The sequence below is a fragment of the Sapajus apella genome, unplaced genomic scaffold (assembly GCF_009761245.1).
Source record: "Sapajus apella isolate SASKATOON/1434 unplaced genomic scaffold, GSC_monkey_1.0 scaffold43, whole genome shotgun sequence".
Taxonomy (NCBI): domain Eukaryota; kingdom Metazoa; phylum Chordata; class Mammalia; order Primates; family Cebidae; genus Sapajus; species Sapajus apella.
In genome coordinates, this window is record NW_022436983.1 from 9,389,915 (window position 1) to 9,412,314 (window position 22,400).

General features: G+C 57.8%; 2 protein-coding genes across 5 annotated transcripts in view; both read left to right on the plus strand.

Moving 5' to 3' along the window:
- The window catches only part of PLEKHM2 (pleckstrin homology and RUN domain containing M2), a 48,044-nt gene extending 32,223 nt beyond the window's left edge, over nt 1-15,821 (plus strand). The window contains exons 6-20 of one of the 3 annotated variants that reach the window (XR_004275835.1): nt 883-1,069; nt 2,457-2,516; nt 6,702-6,930; nt 8,409-9,227; nt 9,470-9,539; nt 9,658-9,748; nt 10,076-10,140; nt 10,468-10,556; nt 11,158-11,290; nt 11,610-11,800; nt 12,237-12,302; nt 12,967-13,065; nt 13,377-13,556; nt 13,646-13,762; nt 14,850-15,268. Coding sequence is in view for 2 of the 3 variants with exons in the window: in XM_032300492.1 (XP_032156383.1) it covers nt 883-1,069; nt 2,457-2,516; nt 6,702-6,930; nt 8,409-9,227; nt 9,470-9,539; nt 9,658-9,748; nt 10,076-10,140; nt 10,468-10,556; nt 11,158-11,290; nt 11,610-11,800; nt 12,237-12,302; nt 12,906-13,065; nt 13,377-13,556; nt 13,646-13,762; nt 14,850-14,987 (2,595 nt within the window). In the remaining variant the exon portion in view is untranslated. Of the gene's footprint in view, nt 1-882; nt 1,070-2,456; nt 2,517-6,701; nt 6,931-8,408; nt 9,228-9,469; nt 9,540-9,657; nt 9,749-10,075; nt 10,141-10,467; nt 10,557-11,157; nt 11,291-11,609; nt 11,801-12,236; nt 12,303-12,905; nt 13,066-13,376; nt 13,557-13,645; nt 13,763-14,849 lie in introns of all 3 variants that reach the window. The other 2 variants (XM_032300492.1, XM_032300491.1) reach the window with 2 other exon arrangements.
- A 159-nt stretch (nt 15,822-15,980) lies between these two features.
- On the plus strand, nt 15,981-22,158 carry SLC25A34 (solute carrier family 25 member 34). Of its 2 annotated transcripts, XM_032300495.1 has the most exons (5): nt 15,981-18,057; nt 19,843-19,908; nt 20,010-20,162; nt 20,508-20,642; nt 21,109-22,158. In XM_032300495.1, the coding sequence occupies exons 1-5, from the start codon at nt 17,638-17,640 to the stop codon at nt 21,289-21,291; spliced, it is 957 nt and encodes a 318-aa protein (XP_032156386.1). In that variant the 5' UTR covers nt 15,981-17,637; the 3' UTR covers nt 21,292-22,158. The 2 variants fall into 2 exon arrangements, with proteins under 2 accessions (XP_032156386.1, XP_032156388.1); XM_032300497.1 differs by lacking the exon at nt 20,508-20,642.
- Nucleotides 22,159-22,400: the final 242 nt, after the last annotated feature.

Genomic DNA, 22,400 nt, shown 5'->3' on the forward strand with positions numbered 1-22,400 from the left:
AACTTGGAGAAAAACCACATCGCCTCATTGCCTGGAGTATCTTAGCCCAGAAGAACGGCCTTCATGTTTAGGACATGAGAGTTAGAAGGACAAGGCAAATTCAGCCTGGTGCCTGTGGGACTCTGAAAAGTGTCATCAGCTCCAGGCCTCCCAGCTGGCAACCTTCAGCCACCCTCTTCAAGTTCTCAGGCTTCTCTCCCCATTACACCCTGTACCACTGTGATGTTGGCCCACAGGAGCCCAAGGGGCTCCCAGGCACCTCTTGGACTGGGCTCAAAATGGATGCAGCCACCTCATTCTAATCAAATGACCTTCCTTGGGCTGGGCACTGTAGCTCACGTCTATAATCCCAGCACTTTGGGAAGCCAAGGCAGGTGATCACCTGAGGTCAGGAGTTTGAGTCCAGCCTGGCCAGCACGGAGAACTCCCGTCTCTACTAAAAAAAAAAAAAATTAGTGGAGTGTGTTGGCAGGTGCCTGTAATCCCAGCTACTCAGGAGGCTGAGGCAGAAGAATCACTTGAACCCGGGAGGCGGAGGTTGCAGTGAGCCGAGATCACGCCATTACACTCCAGCCGGGGCAACAGAGTGAGATTCTGTCTCAAAAAAAAAAAAAAAAAGAGAGAAAGAGAGAGAGAGCAGGGGCACCAAAGGGTTCTATCAGCCTGAAGTCCACACCTTTAAAAGCCAACACTATTCACGTTGCTCTTCTTAGCAGCTTATCTTTGAATTTACCACTTTAAGCCATTGATTTTCCAAAGAAAAGCTAGCCTAGAGGGTGTCACAGAGGCACATCTGTGTCTCCCAGGCTTAGATCCTGCCGTCCGTGGAAGGCTGCTACCCGAGGCCTCCCACCAAATGGGCCTCCTCTACTCTCTCCTCAGGATGCCCCTTACCTAGACCTGGCCCCCTACATGCCCGACTATTACAAACCTCAGTACCTGCTGGACTTTGAAGACCGCCTTCCCAGCTCGGTCCACGGCTCGGACAGTCTGTCCCTCAACTCCTTCAATTCCGTCACCTCCACCAACCTGGAGTGGGATGACAGTGCAATTGCCCCATCTAGCGAGGGTGAGTGGCCCCAGGGCAGAAAGGCCCAGCCCCTGCAGTGAAACAGACTTGAGCTGCTTAAGCCTGGCTGGGTGTCTTTCTTGGCTAGTTTTTGGTCTGGTGGCAGAAATTTGCAATTCAACAGGGCTGGCCACTTCCCAGATCTTCATCTCCTCAGAGTCCCTGTGGTGGCTAAAAAGCAGATTCTGGGCACAAAAAGCCGAAATGAGGTGTTTTTTTTTTTAGGGTTAGACCCTTTTCCAGAAGGTTCTAGTTACATGCCTGGGGCAGTTTTCTAAGCAAGGAAGGTTTAGCAGTGGGACCTGGAAACCCTTGTCGCAGGGTTGAGTGTTGCCTGCTCTGCGGAGCTTGTCTGGCCTCACATTCTAGGCAGAAAGAGGTTAAGGAACCCCTTGAAGAAGAGCGAGCCAGGCAGGTCTGCAGCGCAGGGAAACCTTGCCGCTGCTGTGTCCCATGTGTCCGTCTGATTTCTCCACGTCCCTCCTGCGCTCCCTGGTGTGTTTGGGATGGTCACACCCATTGCATCAGAGACCGAGGAGGAAGCTGCAGGTCATTTTGTTGTCTTGACCCAACGACTTACTGGAACAGCCTGGTTTCTTTCAAACCTTAGGCCTCGGTGTTCATAGATAAAACTGGCCATTTTCCCCACTTTATCCCCTGTGGGAGACCAGAGCCCCTCATTTACTTAACCCACCACCTCACCTCCAGGGAAGGGGATCCCAGCCCCAGTTCAGCCCTGGGGCACTCTAGAATTGCCTCGGCATTGAGACCTTGACCTTCCCCTTTCTTTATTTCTGCTGTACCACGGGTTATATGTCCCAGGGAGGGAGGTCCCTTTCAGAATTGGTATTAGCAAGACCTGCTGCAACATTGTTGACTGCAAGCAGAAGACAACTCAGTTTCCTTCCGTTGGGCCCATGGGCTGCCTAGAAGTCAGAGGAATGGGCCTTGCCGGATCAGCCAGGGCAAGGATGGCTCCATGGATGGAGGCGTCCCCTCAGCAATTTGGAGATTGTACAACTGCAGCTGCCAGGGCAGCATCTCCTTGCCTGCTAGGGTACGGAGGGCAGGAAGGCAAGGGGTAGAAAACAAAGCTAGGCACAGGCAGCCAGGCTTCTCTCTGCCAGAACCAGCTTCTGGGTGTGGAAAGGGGTCACCCCCTACAGGTCTTTCCAGCTGGTTGGAGGCTCCTGGGCCGGTGCCTGAGCCGAGAGGCAGCCAGGGCCCTAGTAAGTTTCCCCAAGGTTGTTGGATACAGTGGAGAAAGGCGAAGTTTTCCTCTCCTGTTTCCTCTCCATGTGTCCCACCCCACTTCCCTCCCCCTCCCTCCAGTCGTCCTTCCACTGCCTGTGTTTCTAATCTTCAGTTTTGTCCCTCGTTTTTGTAGATTATGATTTTGGAGATGTGTTTCCAGCAGTGCCGTCTGTACCCAGCACAGACTGGGAAGGTGGGCCAGAGTCCGCTGTTACCCTCTTTTCCTGTTTTGCAATGTTTCCATGCCAAGCTTGCTGCATGTATCAAATCAGCTCCTTATTATTTATAATAATGTCCATGATCATAATAAAGCCAAGTTTGGTGTTCTAATAGATGGAATTCTGCAGTGGGAAAACTTGACCTCCCGCCCTAGGCAAATCCCTTCTCCCAGCACAGGGCTCCTGCCTTTGTGCAGTGGCCTTTCGGAGTCACTAAGTGGCTGCATTTTGGGGGATATGGGATTACCCTTTCTAATTCCAGTGCCAGCTGATGCTCTCAGGGTTTATAGGGCCTGACCCAGTGAACCAAGACTTGTTCTGGAAAACCATGCCTTTAAACATGTGGGTTGTAAGCTCCTTTGGGTCAGATGGGCATCAAGGAGAAAGACAGCTTGATTCTCTCAGTCTGTCCTAATGGCTTCCTCTTGGGTGTTTTGGAGAGATTGAGGTCCAAGTGAGGGAACTGCCCAGGTACAGCTGAAACTTCCTACAGAGAGAATCTCCTTGAAGTTTTAAAGCAGATTAAAAGGAAACCTGCCAGCCTTCCCACCCTGTCTCCCAGGCAGTAGCAGTGCCTGGGCATTTTTCTGCCTGAAATTCCACTTCTGGGCTTGTGTATAATTCCCAGGTTGCCACAATTACTCAAAGCAAAGGTTGTGTTGCCAGTAAGGTAATGTTTCCCCCTTAAATCTGAGGCTATAGTAGATCCTTGTTATTTATTTTATTTTATTTTTTGAGACAGAGTCTCACTCTATTGCCAGGCAGGAGTGCAGTGGCACAATCTTGGCTCACTGCAACCTCCACCTCCCAGGTTCAAGCGATTGCCCTGCCTCAGCCTTCCAAATGGCTGGAGCTGTAGGCAAATGCTACCATGCTCAGCTAATTTTTTGTATTTTTAATAAAGACAGGGTTTCACCATCTTGGCCAGGATGGTCTTGATCTCCTGACCTTGTGATCCACCTGCCTCAGCCTCCCAAAGTGCTGGGATTACAAGCATGAGCCACCATGCCCGGCCTGTTTTATTTTATTTTATTTTTTGAAACAGAGTCTCGCACTCTTGCTCAGGCTGGAGTGTAGTGGCATGATCTCAGTTTACTGCAAACTCCATCTCCCGAGTTCCAGCAATTCTCTTGCCTCAGCCTCCCAAGTAACTGGGATTACAGGTGTGTTTTTAGTAGAAACAGGGTCTTGCCATGTTGGCCAGGTTGGTCTCCTACTCCTGACCTCAGGTGATCCACCCTCCTAGGCCTCCCAAAGTGTTGGGATTACAGGTGTGAGCCACCGTGCCCGGTCCAAATCCCTGTTATTAAAAAGCCTCTTACCCTCTGGGCCACTTCCAGCCTGGAGCAGGGGAGGTGAGGGGACCTGGCCTCTGAACAGGGGAGATAAGAACTGCCTCACCCTGAGGATGAGCAGCAGGTGGCTCTCCCCACATTATTAAAGACGTGATTCTGAGTAATGGGTGACAGGTGATCTCCTCCCAAATAATGTGAGTATGAAATAGCTTAACTCTGGGAAATAAGATATGGCACTGGGAAAAATCAACTATTACATTTGGCCAAGAGTAGCGTTGAAGAGTCCCACATTGGGGTTAAATCAGCTTGGATTCCAGAATTCCATCATAACATCATGTACCCTCTCAGCCTCTCTTCTTGCAGCACACATGCTGGATATTGTTTTTTTCCCTCTGATTCTAACAACTAACCCCCCTCCTGACATGCCTGTTGCAGTCACTTGACAAGCAGGGCCTGACCTTCCTCTGTAGCCTTTCAGGGCTCCCTGCGGCCTGAGAACTAACAGCCCGGTTGCACTACTTACCCCAGGGCAGGGTGAGATTTCCTGAGTTCCTGAAGCAGGATTCTGGAGCTCACTCTGGCAGCTCACCCTGGGAGGCTGTCTTCTTCTTGGACCTGGAGGAAGGCAGGACTTGGGGCAGCTCCAAACTTGGAGCCTGGGACTGAGATGTGGGCAGCCTTCCCCTGGTCTTTGGCTTATTTACAGAACTGGTGGGCACCCGGGCCTTGACACCCACCACATCTCATGATCTGCCCACTCACCTCCCGGGGCTCCTCTTGGGTGCAACGGCATGTGCTGAGGAGAATCACAGGGCCGGAGCAAGAACACACGGGCTTGGCGGGAGCCTGCTCTGGGACTGAGGGACTTGGTTTTCTGCATCTTAGAACTCAGGCTCTGGGATCCCAGGAAATCTAGAAAAAGTCCCCGATGTCGCTGGTGTTTTCTGGCAGAGCTGCTCATTGCCTTTAGCCTCCTCTTTTGTCCTTATATTTAAAGATAGCAGATTTTTTTTTTTTTTTTTTTTTAAGGGCCAGGCATGGTAGCTCAAACCTATAATCCCAGCCCTTTGGGAAGCAGAGCCTGGAGGATCGCCTGAGCCCAGGAGTTTGAGACCACCCTGGGCAACACAGGGAGACCCCGTCTCTACTAAAGGTACAAAAATTAGCCAGGTGTGGTGGTGCACGCCTACAGTCCCAGCTACTCTGGTCTTGTATTTTGTTTGTTTGTTTTGAGATGGAGTCTCACTCTGTCACCCAGGCTGGAGGGCAATGAATTGATCTCAGCTCACTGCAACCTCTGCCTCCCGGGTTCAAGCGATTCTCCTGCCTCAGCCTCCTGAGTAGCTGCGATTATAGGGCCTACCACCACACCCAGCTAATTTTTGTATTTTTGGTAGAGACAGGTTTTCACCATGTTAGTCAGCCTGGTCTCGAACTCCTGACCTCGTGATTCACCTGCCTCGTTCTCCCAAAGTGCTGGGATTACAGGCGTGAGCCACTGCGCCCAGTGTTCCACCTGCTCTGTAGGCTAAGGCAGGGCAGGAGGATCGCATGAACCCAGGAGGCTGAGGCTGCAGTGAGCTGTGATTGTACCACTGCACTCCAGTCTGGGTGGCAGAGCAAGACCCTGTCTCAAAAAAAAAGACGTTGTGCTGCATCAGCAGACAGCTGCCCTGTGGTTTCCAAGACGCACTAAGTTGACAGCTGCTTGGGCCCCCAGTTGGGCTGTGGGGCGCATGTTTGCCTCTTTTCTTCCGGATAGACAACAGCCAGCAAGATGGGCATTGGCCAGCAAATGGAGCATGACCAGCCACGTCCCTTGCCATTGACCCTCACCCAGGCGGTTTCACCAGCTGGGCTCAGTTCTCTGCTTGGGTGGCTCCCATCTGCCACTGGCTAAATGTCCTGTGTACTTCTCCTGCCCGGGCTCCCTCTCCTGCCCTGTTCCAGTAACCTGGGACAGACAGCTGGGTGGGGTGGTGTGGCTAAGCCAGCTCCCCTCTTGAGGGGGCATGTCAGGGTGTGACTCAGAGAGGAGCAGTGAGCTGATGCTTGAATGAAATGGATTCTCAGCACCACCCTTGCAGGGGCGCCTGGTCCTGCCCCCCAGGAGTATGTAGGGTTGGGGGCAAGGGAGAAGCAGCCTGGGGGGCAGCCTCTCGGACACCTGTCCTTGCCCCTTCACACCTCGTTCTCACTGCCCTGCTCTGTCATCTTTTCTCTACCCTGTGCTCTGGGTGTTTCCCTCTGCCCCATGGTTCCCACCCCTTGGGCTCCCATCCTGTCTTCCCAGCCTCTGCCCTTCTCTGCACCCCTCACTTTCTCTGCTGCCTTCCTCCATTCTTCTCACTTTGTGTTCCTTTCACCTCTGCAAGGGACCCTTCAGAAGACTTTGGGCACCTCTCAGCCCTATGAGTGGGATATGGGGCCAAGGGGATGCTGGGTATCCCCATAGCATCCTGGCAGGAAGGCTCTGAGGGTAATCTAAGAGGCGTGCAGCCTGGCTCCTCTCTGGGGCTCCCAGCCACCCATGGAGGCCTCAAGGTCACCGTCCCTATGGGGCTTAAGCCTGGAGCTTGAGCCTGGAGGCTGCTTCACCTTGGGGCCCTTAACACACACTCAGCCAAATTGTTGTGAGCTCTGGAGGGCCCCAAGTGTGGTAGAGATGGCGGTCCCTCCAAGTTGCTCCTAAAGTACAAACCCCATGTCCTGTTAGGTTGGGGCTTCTACTTGAAATAGGGCCACCCGGGTCAGGTTTCCCTGGGAGGAACTGACCTGCCTCCCTCCTGGGCTAAGGCATGCTCCGGGGGTCGGGGACCCCAGGGGGTGCCTGACAGGGTGTTTCCTGCTTCCTTGTCCTCCCAGATGGAGACCTCACAGACACAGTCAGTGGCCCCCGCTCCACAGCCTCCGACCTGACCAGCAGCAAGGCTTCCACCAGGAGCCCCACCCAGCGCCAGAACCCCTTCAACGAGGAGCCGGCAGAGACCGTGTCCTCCTCTGACACCACCCCCGTGCACACCACCTCTCAGGAGAAGGAGGAGGCCCAGGCCCTAGACCCACCGGATGCCTGCACAGAGCTCGAGGTCATTAGGTCAGTGGGGAGGGACCCAGAGAGGAGCTGGGGTCCTGGGGTCCAACCTGTCCACTCCCAGCATCAGCTGTTCATCTAGGGCAGACCAGGACACCCCCTGAGGGCGTTGCACGCTTTCCTGGGAACCATTCCCACCTCTGGGCAGTTCTTTGAGCAAGAGTAAATGGAGGCCTGTCCTAGTCAGCTCAGCTGCTGGAACAAAGCACCGCAGACGGGCGGCTTCGACCACAGACATTCTTCCTCACAGCTCTGGAGCCTGCAGTCTGTCAGGGTCTCGGTGTGGCCAGGCTCTGATGAGGGATCCACAGATGTCCCTCTTCTCGCTGTGTCATGGTGGGGAGCAGAGAGCGAGCTCTCTAGGGTCCTGTTTATGAGAGTGCTGATCCCATTCCTGAGGATTTCACCCTCAGGTTCTCATCACCTCCAGCGGCCCCACCTCCTGATACCATCACATCAGGAGTTAGAATTTCAGCATAGGAACTTGGAGGGGACACACACATTCAGTCCATTGTAAGGCCCAAGCCCTTGGAAGCAGGCAGCATCGGCAGCCACTGTGGCTGGCTTCTGGGGCCATATCCAGGCTGCTAGGGCATTTGTTGGGTCTGCCTAAGATCAGAAAGCACCTTCATGTTGGACTCCTTCCCAAGGGAGTTCTTGGAAGTGAAGATACAATTTCTGAGATTCATTGAAAGAAAAGTATCTTTGTCATATGGGCAGGATACAGAAGGGAAGACGTGGTGAGTGGCCAGGGGGACGGTTGACCAGAGCCTTCCCGGCTCCCTGACCTCCCTGACCCCTTCTCGAAACTTCACACTGAATAAGAGGAGAAGCCCCGTGTTCATGTCAGACTGCCCCATGCTTGCTGGCCTGAGGAAGGGGGACTGCTCTCCAGTAACTGGAGCCAGGAAGCCACCCCACGGGCTGGTTCCAGTCCAGAGCAGCATTGATGGCTCAGACCTGGGGTCCATTAGCCAAGCCTGCTCCAGCCAACCTGGAACCAGAGTGGGACCCGGACCGTGAGCCCAGAAAGCGCTGAGTACATTTCTGGGTGATTCATCCATGATAATGCTGAGAGCGAAGTGAGGTCAGCTCAGGACCCATCGTCCACATCCTAAGGGGTGCTGAGTGGAGCAGCATTGCCTGACCAGCCCTGGCCTGTTTTTCTTAACTGGAGTACAGCTAGCTCAGTTGTTCCATCAGGAGGAATTTGGAGGACCCGCTCGGGTTCCTCTGGTTGTGGCTATCTGTGCCCAGCCCATGCTCCCCCACCCCGGCTCTGCCAGCAAAGGGGGTACCTTGGGGCCTGAGCCGCTATTGTCCCCTGACCCAGTGCCTCCACCCAGCACTCCCTAGGACCACTGACGCACTAGCTGTGCCCTCAGAGGTCACATAACCAGCATTACTGCCATGACCCAGCCTGGTTTTCCCCAGTGCTGGGTTACTGAGGGGTTAACACTGTCCCATCATTACCGTCCCAGGGTCACCAAGAAGAAGAAAATCGGCAAGAAGAAGAAGAGCAGATCAGATGAGGAGGCGAGTCCACTCCACCCCGCCTGCAGCCAGAAGAAATGTGCCAAGCATGGGGACGGTGACAGCCACGTTGGCAGCCCAGGCCTGGGGCGGGACTCGCCAGACACTATGCTTGCCTCCCCTCAGGAGGAGGGAGAGGGGCCGAGCAGCACCGCGGAGAGCAGCGAGCGCTCGGAGCCGGGCCTGCTGATCCCTGAAATGAAGGACACCTCCATGGAGCGCCTGGGGCAGCCCCTGAGCAAGGTTATCGACCAACTCAATGGGCAGCTGGACCCCAGCACCTGGTGCTCCCGTGTCGAGCCTCCAGACCAGTCCTTTCGGACCGGCTCTCCCGGGGATGCCCCGGAGAGGCCGCCACTTTGCGACTTTAGTGAGGGGCTTTCAGCCCCAATGGACTTCTACCGCTTTACCGTCGAGAGTCCAAGCACTGTTACATCAGGTGGCGGCCACCATGACCCTGCAGGGCTTGGCCAACCGCTGCATGTTCCTAGTAGCCCTGAGGTTGCTGGCCAAGAAGAAAAGGGAGGAGGAGGAGAGGGACAGACGCCTTGGCCCCTAGAGGACACCACAGGGGAGGCTCAGGAGCTGGATGCCCAGCTGTCCCTGGTCAGGGAGGGGCCTGTGTCTGAGCCAGAGCCTGGGACCCAGGAGGCTCTCTGCCAGCTCAAGCGAGAGCAGCCCAGCCCGTGTCTGAGCAGCGCTGAGGACTCTGGGGTGGAGGAGGGACAGGGGAGCCCCTCAGAGATGCTTCATTCCTCGGAGTTCAGGTAACGACCATGTGGCTGGTGCAGGACTCTCCCAGCCCTTGAAGCTGGAGATACTGCGCCTCTGACCTCCAGATAAATTAAGCCCTAGGAAGACCTAGCCTGAGTGGAAGGGGGGTGAGCCTCCCTCCCTAACTTAGGCTCCTGGGGAGAGGTGGAGGCACTACCCCCGGCTCTGGGGTGGGGTGTGGCCCCTCCCACCCCTGCCCGCCTGACACCTCACCCTCCCGACTTGGCCCTCACAGAGTAGACAACAATCACCTGCTCCTGCTAATGATCCACGTGTTCAGAGAAAACGAAGAGCAGCTATTCAAAGTAAGTCCTAGGAACTCAGGAGTGAGCAAGAGGCAGCAAGGGCGAGGTGGGATGGCCTACCGCCCCCGCTGGAGCGGCAGCAGCTGCCTGCCTGACCTCTGTCTGCTTCGGCCCTCAGATGATCCGGATGAGCACTGGGCACATGGAGGGCAACCTGCAGCTGCTGTATGTGCTGCTCACGGACTGCTATGTCTACCTGCTCCGGAAAGGTGCCTGCCGCCCCCGGGCAGACAGCGGGTTGTGGACGAGGCTGACTCTCGGCCCCTTTTCCCCAGTCCCCTTGCCCTCTGAGTACCTTCCGGCCGCTTGGCATGTAGTGATGAAAAGGCACCCCAAGCAGGGTGTTGCCAGCAGCCCTGAGACATGAGCCTGGGACCCCCCTCTGTGAGCCCTCCACGCCATTCTCCTACTGCGTCAGCTCAGACTGCAGGCCAAGGATGGGTCCCCTAAGAGAGGGGGCTATGTCTAAGAAAATGGGGCAGGGAGAGGAAAAAGAGGCCTATGGGGATAATAGGTCTTGGGGTCTCCTCTCTCAGGGGCCACAGAGAAGCCATACCTGGTGGAAGAGGCCGTTTCTTACAATGAACTTGACTATGTGTCGGTGAGTCCAGGCTCCGCAGTTGCACGCCTGCTGTAGGCACGGGGCTTCCCATCTCACTCACCTCCTGGGGTTGGGCACCAACTTAACTCTCAGAGAAGCTTCTGTACATGATGCTGGGGCTAAGAGCCAAGCTTGAGGTCGCCTCTTCCTGTGCTAGACTTCTGACTGTTCCTCCCTCACTCATGCCAGCCCCGGGCTTCTGGGGCTTTACATGGTGGCAGCCTGGGGTGTGCTTCCTCCCCAGCCAGCGCTCAGCCTGGGCACACTGCTGCCTCCACCAGGCAGCAGCCAAGCCCCTTGTGCATGTGAGGATGTGGTTTCTGGCAGGTTGGCCTGGACCAGCAGACGGTGAAGCTGGTGTGCACTAACCGTAGGAAGCAGTTTCTGCTGGACACGGCCGACGCAGCACTGGCTGAGTGAGTGGCAACCCTGCCCCTATGGGAGGACTGGAGACTCCACAACTGCCCACAGGTGTCGGTGGCCTGGGGGTGGGAGGTCCAGGAGGGGAAACCAGAAGCATTCCCTCTGGAATCTGCATCTGTTCCGAGAGGCAGGCAAGTAGACAATCGTAGGACTCATGTGGTCAGCCCAGCTGACCTCAGCCCCTGGGGACTCTTGAGGGCATTGGCATGAGTTATCCAACAGTTTCCTGTCTTCCTTAAAGGCACAGAGCCATGCTGCTGGGCTGGGCATGCCCTTCAACACTCACACCGTTGTCCAGGCTCAAGGTCCCACCTGTTCAAGTCCTGCCTACCCTCGCCTTGTCCATCTTCCCTCAGTGTCAAAATCCCAGGCCCCTTGGCCATTGAGAACAATCAGGCCTGTTCCAGTTGTCATTTGATGACCTTGGACTCCTACCTTGTCATTGCCCCACCTGCCACTCTGGGCACTGGGTCTAGCCAGGCCCCTCCCCCAAGTTTCTGTGACCCCTCCAGGCCAGGAGCGCTGAGGACTAAGCCCTGTTGTGTTGAGGCCCTGCTCTCAGACCTCTAACCACAAGCCCCACTCCCTATGCAGGTTCTTTTTGGCTTCTTTGAAGTCAGCCATGATCAAAGGCTGTCGAGAACCACCCTACCCCAGCATCCTGACGGATGCCACCATGGAGAAGCTGGCACTAGCCAAATTTGTGGCCCAGGAATCGAAGTGTGAAGTAAGCACCTGGGGAGGAAGGTGGCTGCAATCCCTGAAATAGCAGTGCAGCAGCCAGCCTCGGCGTGAGGCTTAAGGGACGCAAATAGATGTCTTCGGCATTTTACAAATGCCTACCTGGGCAGGTGGGGCTTTCCTACCCTGGAAAGGAGGAAGGTCATGTCCTCCGTCCTACTTCAGGTGTGTCCTAAGTCTAAAACACCCTTGCTCTTGGCTACCCCAGGCGCCAGACCATCTATGAGCCGATTCCAGGCTCAGCCACCTGCCTAGCCCAGGGCTCACTTGCTTTGTCTGCTGCCCCCCTCCCCCCACCGCCGCAGGCATCTGCTGTCACTGTGCACTTCTATGGGCTTGTGCACTGGGAGGACCCCACCGATGAGTCCCTGGGCCCCACCCCCTGCCACTGCTCACCCCCTGAGGGCACCATCACCAAAGAAGGCATGCTGCACTACAAGGCGGGCACTTCCTACCTGGGCAAGGAACACTGGAAGACATGCTTCGTGGTGCTCAGGTAAGCCCGGGAAGCTCCAGGCCTTGGGCTGGGTCCTGGGGTATCTGGGCTGTCAGGTCCCCAGCGGGGATCTCTCTGCAGCAGGTCACTGAGGAGAGGATGCTTCCCTTCCCTACAAGAGCTTGGAGGAGACCTAGCTCAGGGTGTTAGCGTCTCTGTAGAGCCAGTCATCTTTGGGGACCCGGGAATCCCTGAGTGCCTCAGGAGAGGATGCAGGCTTTGTCTCCCTGATAAACCTTGAGATGTGCTCCAGGTCTGCTGAGGTGGCCACGTTCCCTGCTGGGCCCCCAGGTCCTTCTTCACCCTCCCTTCCATAGGTGACAGCCACTGGCCTCCTTTGCCGGAGGTTCATGGCCACAGCTTGCATGTGGCAGGGGAACCCTGGGATCTGGGCTCCTGGGACAGGCCTTACCCACCCTGTGTTGTGCCCCTGCAGCAATGGGATCCTCTACCAGTACCCGGACCGCACTGACGTCATCCCTCTGCTCTCGGTGAACATGGGGTGAGTGCAGGAGATGGGGGCTGTACCCTGGGGCCCAGAGCTGCTGTCTCCCTGGTTCAAGATGGCCCCCCTCTTGGAGTTCAGCCTCGCCATCAGCCCCAGCCTATCCAGCTGCCCTGACAGGTGGCCTGGGGCGTCCATGCTCTTAGGGTTGCGAGGAACCCACAGGAGGGGAGGAGGGAGGCAGCAAGGAGCTCCTGGCTGAGAACAGGTCCAGTCTGATGGGGGAGGCAGGCCCTTCCCCAGAAGTTCCCAGCCTGATGGGAGGTGGACACTCGGGTACTTGGAAGGAACAGTGGGCCCTCAAGAGGAAGCACTCATGAATGAATGCGGCCGATTCTCAGTGGGCTGGAGGGAAAGCTGATTCCCAGCCTCACCTGGCTATGCTTGGGTATCTAGTAGATCTTGGGTATTCTGGAGATGAAAGGTGTTACACAGAAATGGGTGGGGCTCCCAGACCTCTCCTGGAAGCTGGAAGGGTCTGGAGAAACTTCTGGTGTCCTCCAGCCCCCAGGACGGTGGGGCAGACCCTGCGTCACACACCCCGCACCCCGTGCTGCCCTTGCCTCCTCGCTCCCGTTTCACCCTCCTCCTCTGGCCCAGGGGGGAGCAGTGCGGTGGCTGCCGGAGAGCCAACACCACGGATCGGCCCCACGCCTTCCAGGTCATTCTCTCCGACCGGCCCTGCCTGGAGCTGAGTGCCGAGAGTGAGGCCGAGATGGCCGATTGGATGCAGCACCTCTGCCAGGCCGTGTCCAAAGGGGTGAGCTCTACCTGCCTCCACCGCTCACCTGGCTTGCCTGACCCACCCAGGACCCCCAAGGCCCCATCCGTAAACCCAGTCACAGAGCAACCGCAGGGCCAAGACAGACCTCCAGGGGGCAGCCCAGGAACGGACCCTGGCGCTCAGGACCACCTGCAGCCTGGAGCACTCCTACCATCACCCCCACCCCCACCTCTGCTCCCGATCCCTGGAGGGAGAGCAGAAGGGCTGGCTGGGTCCCCTGGCATGGGGAGTTCCAGTGCAGACCAGCCCTGGAGGCCCAGCCTGCCTCTCCCCCGCCCTGCTGCCAGGTCATCCCCCAGGGTGTAGCTCCCAGCCCCTGCCTCCCCTGCTGCCTGGTTGTCACGGATGACTGCCTCTTCACGTGCCATGAGGATTGCCAGACCAGCTTCTTTCGCTCTTTGGGCACAGCCAAGCTGGGCGATATCAGCGCCGTCTCCACCGAGCCGGGCAAGGAGTACTGTGTCTTGGTGAGCTAGGGTGGGGAGCGGGGCACCCACCCACAGGCCCTGCAGAAGGAAAGCTCTGTCTGCTCACCTGGGGGTCTGGCTCTCCCTAGGAGTTCTCCCAGGACAGCCAGCAGCTCCTCCCACCCTGGGTCATCTACCTGAGCTGCACTTCTGAACTGGACCGATTGCTGTCTGCACTGAACTCTGGGTGGAAAACCATCTACCAGGTACCCAGCTGCCCAGGAAACCCATCAGCCAGGGACCCTGTCGAGTGGGAGCCACGCCCCAGAGAGAGAGGAACCCTGGCTGCTCCCAGGACTGGCCTCTAGGGTCCTGGGCACAGCAGTATACCAGGGCGCCCCTGCCTCCACAGCCCTGGGGATGAGTGCCTGCTGCTCTCAAAACAAACCCAGGAGAATCCAAGCTGTGCTCACCGCCTCTTGCTGAGCCACCCCTTCCTGGGCTGTCCAGAGGGTGACAAGCCTGCCACGCCAGGGAGCCCAAGGCCCTCAAGCCACTCAGCATTGCTGCCTCAAGGACCCGGGTGGGAAGGAGTGGGCTCCAGGAGGTGGGTGGGGGACTCTACCCCAGGTGGCTCTGCCTCTGGTTTGGACTGGGCCTTGGGTGATTGAGGGTGGCTAGGAAGGAGAGAGCTGTCTGGGGGCAGAGGCCCAGGTGGGCATGGTGGTGCTGGCCCCAGCCTGAGCAGACACACTGGACAGGCACAAAAACTTAGAACTAAAGAGGCAAAAACCTGACTCCCAGTGAGTCTGAAGCTAAAGCTGAAAACAGAACCCAAGAAACTCAATTCCTGACCTCAGTTTCAATCAAACAGCACAAATTGTGGTGGGCCTACAGCTGTGTTCAGATGGCGGGGCACAGGATGGGCAGTACCCTCTTCCTTGCCCTTAAGGCTTAGCGCCAGTGTGGGAGGGTACTCGTGAGATGCCTGCACAAGTGGGTTTTGAGCACATGCTGTGTGCTAGCCCTGTGGAAGCCAGGACTAGCCAGAGGCAGAGAACAGCCCAGGACTGACATACTCCCTGCAGAGCCAACAGAGTGCTGCACCTGCCTCTCTGGGCCATCCTAAGAGCTGGGGCCTTCCCAGGAAAGAGGGGCTGCAGGAGGCACTACCCCATGCCCAGCTCAAGCCCCTGAAAGAGCAAGAGAACCTAGCAGCGGGAAAGCTGTTCCCAGAGAGTGATGGGGAGGGTCAGACAGGGGCTCCGTGGCCAAGGCAGAGCCAGGCCTGGTGCCCATAAGCCCTGAAGGCCCCTGCGGCCCTCATCTGTTCTCTGCACGCCCCCAACACAGGTGGACCTCCCCCACACAGCGATCCAGGAAGCCTCCAACAAGAAGAAATTCGAGGATGCCTTGAGCCTCATCCACAGCGCCTGGCAGCGGAGCGACAGCCTCTGTCGAGGCCGAGCCTCCCGGGACCCCTGGTGCTGAGGCAGAGCTGGTTGGCATCCCCAGTGGGCAGGAAAGGAAGGCATGCCAACCGGCAGGCACACTGTCAACGGCTGTCGCCATGCTGTTGAAAGCCTACAGCCCACCCCCGCCCCAGGCGGCAGCACCACCGAGTGTGGCTTAAGGCAGAGAGTTTCTCCACTCCAGGGATCCAGAACGGGTCCCCAGCACCCCTGGGCATCCTGCCCGACAGGTGGCGGATGGAGGTCACTGGGGTCACAGGGCTCTGCAGATGCACACCCTCCTCCGGGCCTCCGCCTCAGTCTGTAGAATCTGCGGAGTGGCACTGAGAACAGCATGGATCTAAGGAACAGCAAAAGAAACAGGAGGGCGGAAGCCACCTCTTCCTCTGCTGGGTCAGGGGCCCAGTCAGAGGCTCAGGGCTGCCTGGGGGCCCTGAGTGCCCAGCCATCCTTGTTCGTGTTTGGACACTCCCCTGGCCACGTGGGGAAGCGGGAACATGGGGTGTCTGCGCATGCTTCCTCCTCCTAGCTCCATCACTGCGCACACAGCTGCCTGCCTCACCAGATGCAGGGGCAGTGGCCCTCCCTGGCTGTCAGGAGGCCCTGCATGCCCACGGCCCTGCCCTGCCTCTCCCTTCAACCCGGCAGTGCCTGTAGCACCCAGGAGCAAAACGGATGGATGGGGGGCTTGGAGAAGGGCAGAGCTACCAGCCTGGCATCCATGTAGACATCTCCTGACTGCCCCTGCTTGGCTGGAGCCAGGCCCTTCCTAGAGTTTTGTCAAGAGCCTCCTGGGGAAGGGGTCAGGTGGTGTGGGTTTTGTTTTTTAAAATAAAATAGACGTTATATTGCCGAGGCTTGTCACTGGCCCTTTTTGAGCATGGTAGGGGAAGGGAGGTCTCTAAACCCCCTAAGCCCTTTTTCTGCAAACATCCCTCCATTATCTGCCCTGTCCGTGACACAGGACACGTGCGACATGCAGAACCCGATCAGCCACAGCTGCCGGGTGACACAGGACACGTGCGACATGCAGAACCCGATCAGCCACAGCTGCCGGGTGGACTCACGGTCTGCAGGCCCTCAGGCTCTGGGATTTTCTCGGCCTGACCTTTGCCCTCCCTCCTGTTCCTGTTTGCTGCAGCAACCAGGGGAGGAGCAGCCACCAGCTCCAGTCCCAAGGCGCATCTGCACTGCTGCCCACCTGCCCACCACCTGCAGTCTCCCCTGGGCAGGGCACTCCTGACCCGACAGCCCCCGGAGTGAGTGCCTGCTGCTCTCGAAACAAACCCAGGAGAATCCAAGCTGTCCTCGCTGCCTCTTCCTGAGCCCTCCCCTCCTTGGCTGTCCAGAGGATGACAAGCCTGCCTGGCTGGGGAACCCAAGACCCTCAAGCCACTCAGCATTGCTACCTCAAGGGCCTGGGCAGGAAGGGGTGGGCCCCGGGAGGCGGGTGTGGACTCCAGCCCTGGTGGCCCTACCTCTGGTTTGGAATGGGCCTTGGGTGATTGAGGGTGGCCTGGCAGGAAAGAACTGTCTGGGGGCAGAGGCCCAGGTGAGCACGGCGGTGCTGGCCCCAGCCTGAGCAGACACACCTGACAGCAGGCCTGGGTGGCTTTCTCTCCTCACCAGGGCTGCCTCCTGTCCCACTGGCCACCTGGCCATTCCTGCAGGGAGTAGCCGAGCCTCCTGCCCAGCCCAGGAGGAGCTCCCCCAGCAGGAGGGCAGGCCTGGCAGCAAGTCTTTACCAGCCAAGGTCACTCTCGAGTCCTCCTCACCCAGGGCCCTGAAGTCCTGGGGGAAGCGAGGGGAGCATAGGAGCCAGAGGCAGTGGGGATGGTGGCCAGCAGCAGATGTGGGTGCCTTTTGTTGGGTGCAGCACTGTCCTAGGCACACTATTCTCATTGCCAGTCCTCCACAGAACCTTCTGGAGTGATGTCAGTATCTCCATTTCACAAATGAGAGAAACTGAAGCACTGAGAGGAAGTGACTTGCCCAGGTTCGCACATAAGAGCGGCACCTGGGATTCCAGTCAGCTCCCAGGGCTCCAGAGCCCTTCTGTACCTCTGCCCCTGCTGAGCCTGGGCCTGTAGATGGTGGGAGCCAGACTGGAAGACTGAGTCCTGGAAAGGGAAAGTCAGTCACCAGGGGCACATCAGGGATGGGTGAGGCAGGGGCGGTGTTGCCCATGTACCCCATGCCAGGGACTTCCCAGTCACTTGCCCCCCTGCCCAGGGCTCTGCCAAAGCTGGACAGGCTAAACTAGAGGCAAGGCAGGGGTACCGGCCCTTTGCCCAGGACCACAGGGAGGCCAGGAGGAGATGCCTGGGCTGGCTGGCACCTTCTCCCTACCCTCGCTCTCCTTCCAGTCCCAAGTGACCTTTCCCCCAGATCCCAGGGTGCAGGCCCGCCCTTTGCTGGAAGGTGTGGTGACAGAGGCAGCTGGGATTGGTCACAGCCGGTGGAGGCGTGTCAAAGGCTCCGACAGACCCCTGGAGAAGCTGAGCAGAGCAGGTGGACTCCTGAGATAGACCAGGGCCTCCAGGCAGCCACGGGCCTGTCAGACCAGGACGCTTGCCCTCTAGACATGGCCTCGGGCCTCGGCAAACCCCAGCCCCATGGCCCTGTGAGGTTACAGACAGCCTAAACGCCACCACCACAGGGCCTGTGCCATGCCCCTGACCCGGGCACAGAAGGCCACTGGCCCAGAGGCCGGGGAGACAGTGCCCCCAGCAGTGGACCTGGTGTTGGGTGCCTCGGCCTGCTGCCTGGCCTGTGTCTTCACCAACCCCCTGGAGGTGGTGAAGACGCGGCTGCAATTGCAGGGGGAGCTGCAAGCCCGGGGAACCTACCCACGGCCCTACCGGGGCTTCATGGCCTCTGTGGCTGCCGTGGCCCGAGCAGACGGGCTGTGGGGCCTGCAGAAGGGGCTGGCTGCCGGCCTGCTGTACCAAGGCCTCATGAACAGCGTCCGTTTCTACTGCTACAGCCTGGCATGCCAGGCTGGCCTCACGCAGCAGCCAGGTGGCATTGTGGTTGCGGGAGCCGTGGCAGGGGCCCTAGGAGCCTTCGTGGGGAGCCCTGCTTACCTGGTGAGTCCTTGTCTCCATCCTCCACCATCCCGTGACCCATATCCCACAGGGGCCCAGCAGCCTGCAAGGCTGGGCTCAGTGGACCTGGGTGGGGTAGGGCAGCCTGGGTGGGGCTGCTCCCTGGAACATCCTGGCCCAGGCCTGGAATCTGCCCCTTGGCCCAGGACACCAGGGCCCTGCCCTGATCCATGCTCTCCTGGGGACCCTGACCCACTGGTCCTGAACCAAGGGAGGGGCAGAGGGTGGCAGATGTGCTGGCTCAATCCTGGCTGGGTTACTTCTCTTCCTGTGTTGCCTCATGTATGTTAACAATAAAAGCTACCCGGCTGGGCACAGTGGCTCACACCTGTAATCCCAGCACTTTGGGAGGCTGAGGCAGAAGGATCACAAGGTCAGGAGTTCAAGACCAGCCTGACCAACACGATGAAACCCTGTCTCTACTAAAAATACAAAAATTAGCAGGGTGTGATGGCACGCGCCTATAATCCCATCTGCTCAGGAGGCTGAGGCAGGAGAATTGCTTGAACCTGGGAGGCAGAGGTTGCAGTGAGCCAGGATCACACTACTGCATTCCAGCCTGGGCGACAGTGAAACTCCATCTCAAAAAACAAAACAAAACAAAAGAATAAAAGCGCCAGGCGCGGTGGCTGACGCCTGTAATCCTAGCACTTTGGGAGACCGAGGTGGGTGGATCACCTGAGGTCAGGAGTTCAAGACCAGCCTGGCCATCTTGGTGAAACCCCATCTTAAAATAAATAAATATATAAATAAATAAAAGCTACCCTTGATGGCCTCCTCTTGTGCACTCTGCAGGGGCACCTCAGGACCACCCCAAAAAAATAAAGATTTTTTTTTCTTTTTTTTTTTTTTTGAGACAGAGTTTCACTCTTGTTACCCAGGCTGGAGTGCAATGGCGCGATCTCGGCTCACCGCAACCTCCGCCTCCTGAGTTCAGGCAATTCTCCTGCCTCAGCCTCCTGAGTAGCTGGGATTACAGGCACGCGCCACCGTGCCCAGCTAATTTTTTGTAGTTTTTAGTACAGACGGGGTTTCACCGTGTTGACCAGGATGGTCTCGATCTCTTGACCTCATGATCCACCCGCCTCGGCCTCCCAAAGTGCTGGGATTACAGGCATGAGCCACCGCGCCCGGCCTAAAATAAAGATTTTTTTGAAAAAAGCTACCATGGGCTGGGCGCAGTGGCTCAAGCCTGTAATCCCAGCACTTTGGGAGGCCAAGGTGGGCAGATCACCTGAGGTCAGGAGTTTGAGACCAGCCTGACCAACAGGGTGAAATCCTGTCTCTACTAAAAAGTACAAAAATTAACTGGGCATGGCGGTGCATGCCTAGAAATCCCAACTACTGGGGAGGCTGAGGCAGGAGAATCGCCTGGGCCCAGGAGGCAGAGGTTGCAGTGAGCTGAGGTCGTGGCACTGCACTTTAGCCTGTGCCACAGAAAAAAAGCTACCCTTGAGAAAGGCTCCCCTCCTCGGCTGGTGCTGGACAGTCGTTGCCTCACTTAATCCTCAGAACAGCTTTCCAGCCATGACAGAACCACCCAGAGAGGGTTCCGTAACTTGCTCTGAGTCACACCAAGATGCAAAACCCAGGCTGACCCCAGAGCTGCACCTCCACCCTATTCCACAGCACCCTGAAGCTTCAGGCTCGGGACCATGGAGCTCTGAGTTTCAGGGGCACAGAGGTGGGGGCACCCTCAACACACACAGCTCGTCCCAGCTCTCCCAAGCTCCATCCCCAAACCCCATGTCCCCTCTGCTCCCACAGATCAAAACACAGCTGCAAGCCCAGACAGTGGCTGAGATGGCCGTGGGACACCAGCACAATCACCAGGTGAGGCCCTGGTCACTCCCAGAGCTCACTGGCGGCATGGACTGGGCATGCTCCCAGCCTGGGCAGGGGCTGGCCAGTGACCCCGAGCCCTCTCCCCACAGACCCTCCTGGGTGCCTTGGAGACCATCTGGCGGCAGCAGGGTCTGGTCGGGCTGTGGCAGGGCGTGGGTGGGGCTGTGCCCCGAGTCATGGTGGGCTCAGCTGCCCAGCTGGCCACCTTCGCCTCTGCCAAGGCCTGGGTGCAGGAACAACAGGTGAGGAGCTGGGGACCCCTGTGCCCACCCACACAGACACACGGGACTGAGGGGCCACCTGCCTCCTTTCACATGGAGAAGACTGGGTGTGGCAACAGATGGGGCCCCGCCTCTGCCCTCAGAGTGGTGACTCCAGCTCTTGGTACCAGCAGGAGTGGGGGGTCAGCAGTGAACCCCAAAGCTGAGAAGGAGCTCAGGGTGGCAGGGCTGGGGGATGGCTAGAGGGGCCTCATCTGCTCCCCTTTCCGCAGCCCTTCTAGCCCCTGTGTAGTAGGAGGCTGGGAGGGTACCACGTGGGTGGGTAGAGGGCATTTGCAGGGGTCAGCACCTGTGCCATCCCCACAGTGGCTCCCGGCAGACAGCTGGCTGGTGGCCCTGGCTGGGGGCATGATCAGCAGCATAGCCGTGGTTGTCGTCATGACCCCCTTCGATGTGGCCAGCACGCGGCTATACAATCAGCCAGTGGACAGAGCTGGCAGGGTGAGCAGGGATGGGTCTAAGGGAGGATGTGGGGAGCTGGGAGCACACCCCAACACACACACACACACACACACACACACACACAGAGCCAGAGACACACAAACACAGGCCATGCATGCAAACACTAACTGGGCTTGTTTGCTGAGTCCCCATGTCCCAGGCACAGGCTAAGCACTTTCACATCCAGATTTTATTCTATCCTTATAATCATATTCATCTTCCTGATGAGGAAACAGGTTCAGACAGATCAAGTGACTTGCATGAGGCCCCCCAGCCGGTAAGTGGAGGAGCCAGTACTAGAATTCAGGCCTGATCCCACGGCCTTCCCAGCAGCCTCACAGATGTGTCCAATCAAAGGTACTGTCCACAGGGTGTGCAGGGGTGAAATTGACCCTTGTGCCAAGATGTGGTATGAGCCAGGGCCCCACGGTCCCTGTAGTGACACCCACCGCATGTCTGTCCCCAGGGCCAGCTGTATGGGGGCCTCACCAACTGCATGGTGAAGATCTGGCAGCAGGAGGGCCCCCTGGCACTCTACAAAGGCCTGGGCCCCGCCTACCTGCGCCTGGGCCCCCACACCATCCTCAGCATGCTCTTCTGGGACGAGCTTCGGAAATTGGCTGGGCGGGCCCAGCACCAGGGCACCTAGGCGGCGGCCCTCATCCCCATGTCCTGACATGGCCTGGCACTTGGCCAGAAGTGAGGGCCTGCCCTGGCACGACCGGCTGTCCCAGGAGGGACCACAGGCCCAGGCCCTGCCACAGACCCCAGGAGAGTGTGGAGCAGCTCTGGCACCCAGCCCATGGCCCACCCAGGGCCAGAACATCCACTTCAAGTTACCACCCATTCTGTCTTCCAGAGAGTTCTCTTCCTTCTCTGCACTGGGTCTCCGCATCCCAGAGCCTTACTCAGTCATAACAACTGCCGCAGGCATGCACACAGCATGGGCCCAGGGACTTACATCCATCAGCTCACTCAGGCCTCAGAAAGCAGCTCAAGGCAGACATTTTGCCCTCTTTTATCATCAGAAAGCAGAGGCTGAGAGCAGTGATGTGGCTTTGACCACAGCCACATGACTTTGAAGTACAGAGCCAGGACTGGAACTTAGCCCTGCTTACCCCAGACCTATGCACTTGACAAGTGTGTGACTGTGCCAGGCCCGTGGGCCGGGACTGCCCTGAGGGATCACTGTGTATGGCGAGAGCTGGGATGCACCCGGAGCCTGCACTGTTGTCACCTGCCTCATTTGCTGGGGCAGCCGTAACAAAGAACCACAGACTGGGTGACGTAGACTAGAGAAATCTATTTTCTCACAGTTCTGGAGGCTGGATGCTCGAGACCAAGGTATCAGCGGGCTGGTTTCATCTGAGGCCTCTCCCCATGACTTGCAGATGCCGCCTTCTCCCTGTGTCTGCACGTGGTGGTCCCTTGTGTGGGTGTGAGTCCGGGTCCTGATCTCCTCCTATTTTTTTTGTTGTTATTGTTGTTACAGAGTCTCTCTGTTGCCCGGGCTGGAGTGCAGTGGTGTGATCTCGGTTCACTGCAATCTCTGCCTCCTAGGTTCAATCAATTCTCCTGCCTCAGCCTCCTGAGTAGCTGAGATTACAGGCGTGCACCACCACGCCCAGCTAATTTTTATATTTTTAGTAGAGACAAGGTTTCATCTTGTTGGTCAGGTTGGTGTTGAACTCCTGACCTCATGATCTGCCCACCCTGGCCTCCCAAAGTGCTGAGATTACAGGCATGAGCCACCATGCC

What these genes read in the sequence shown, in the direction of transcription:
- SLC25A34 (XM_032300495.1), top strand. Translation starts at nt 17,638, where the DNA reads ATGCCCCTGACCCGGGCACAGAAGGCCACTGGCCCAGAGGCCGGGGAG. An exon ending in TGGGGAGCCCTGCTTACCTG is followed by an intron (nt 18,058 to 19,842) that starts GTGAGTCCTTGT and finishes CTGCTCCCACAG; the next exon opens with ATCAAAACACAGCTGCAAGC. An exon ending in CAGTGGACAGAGCTGGCAGG is followed by an intron (nt 20,643 to 21,108) that starts GTGAGCAGGGAT and finishes GTCTGTCCCCAG; the next exon opens with GGCCAGCTGTATGGGGGCCT.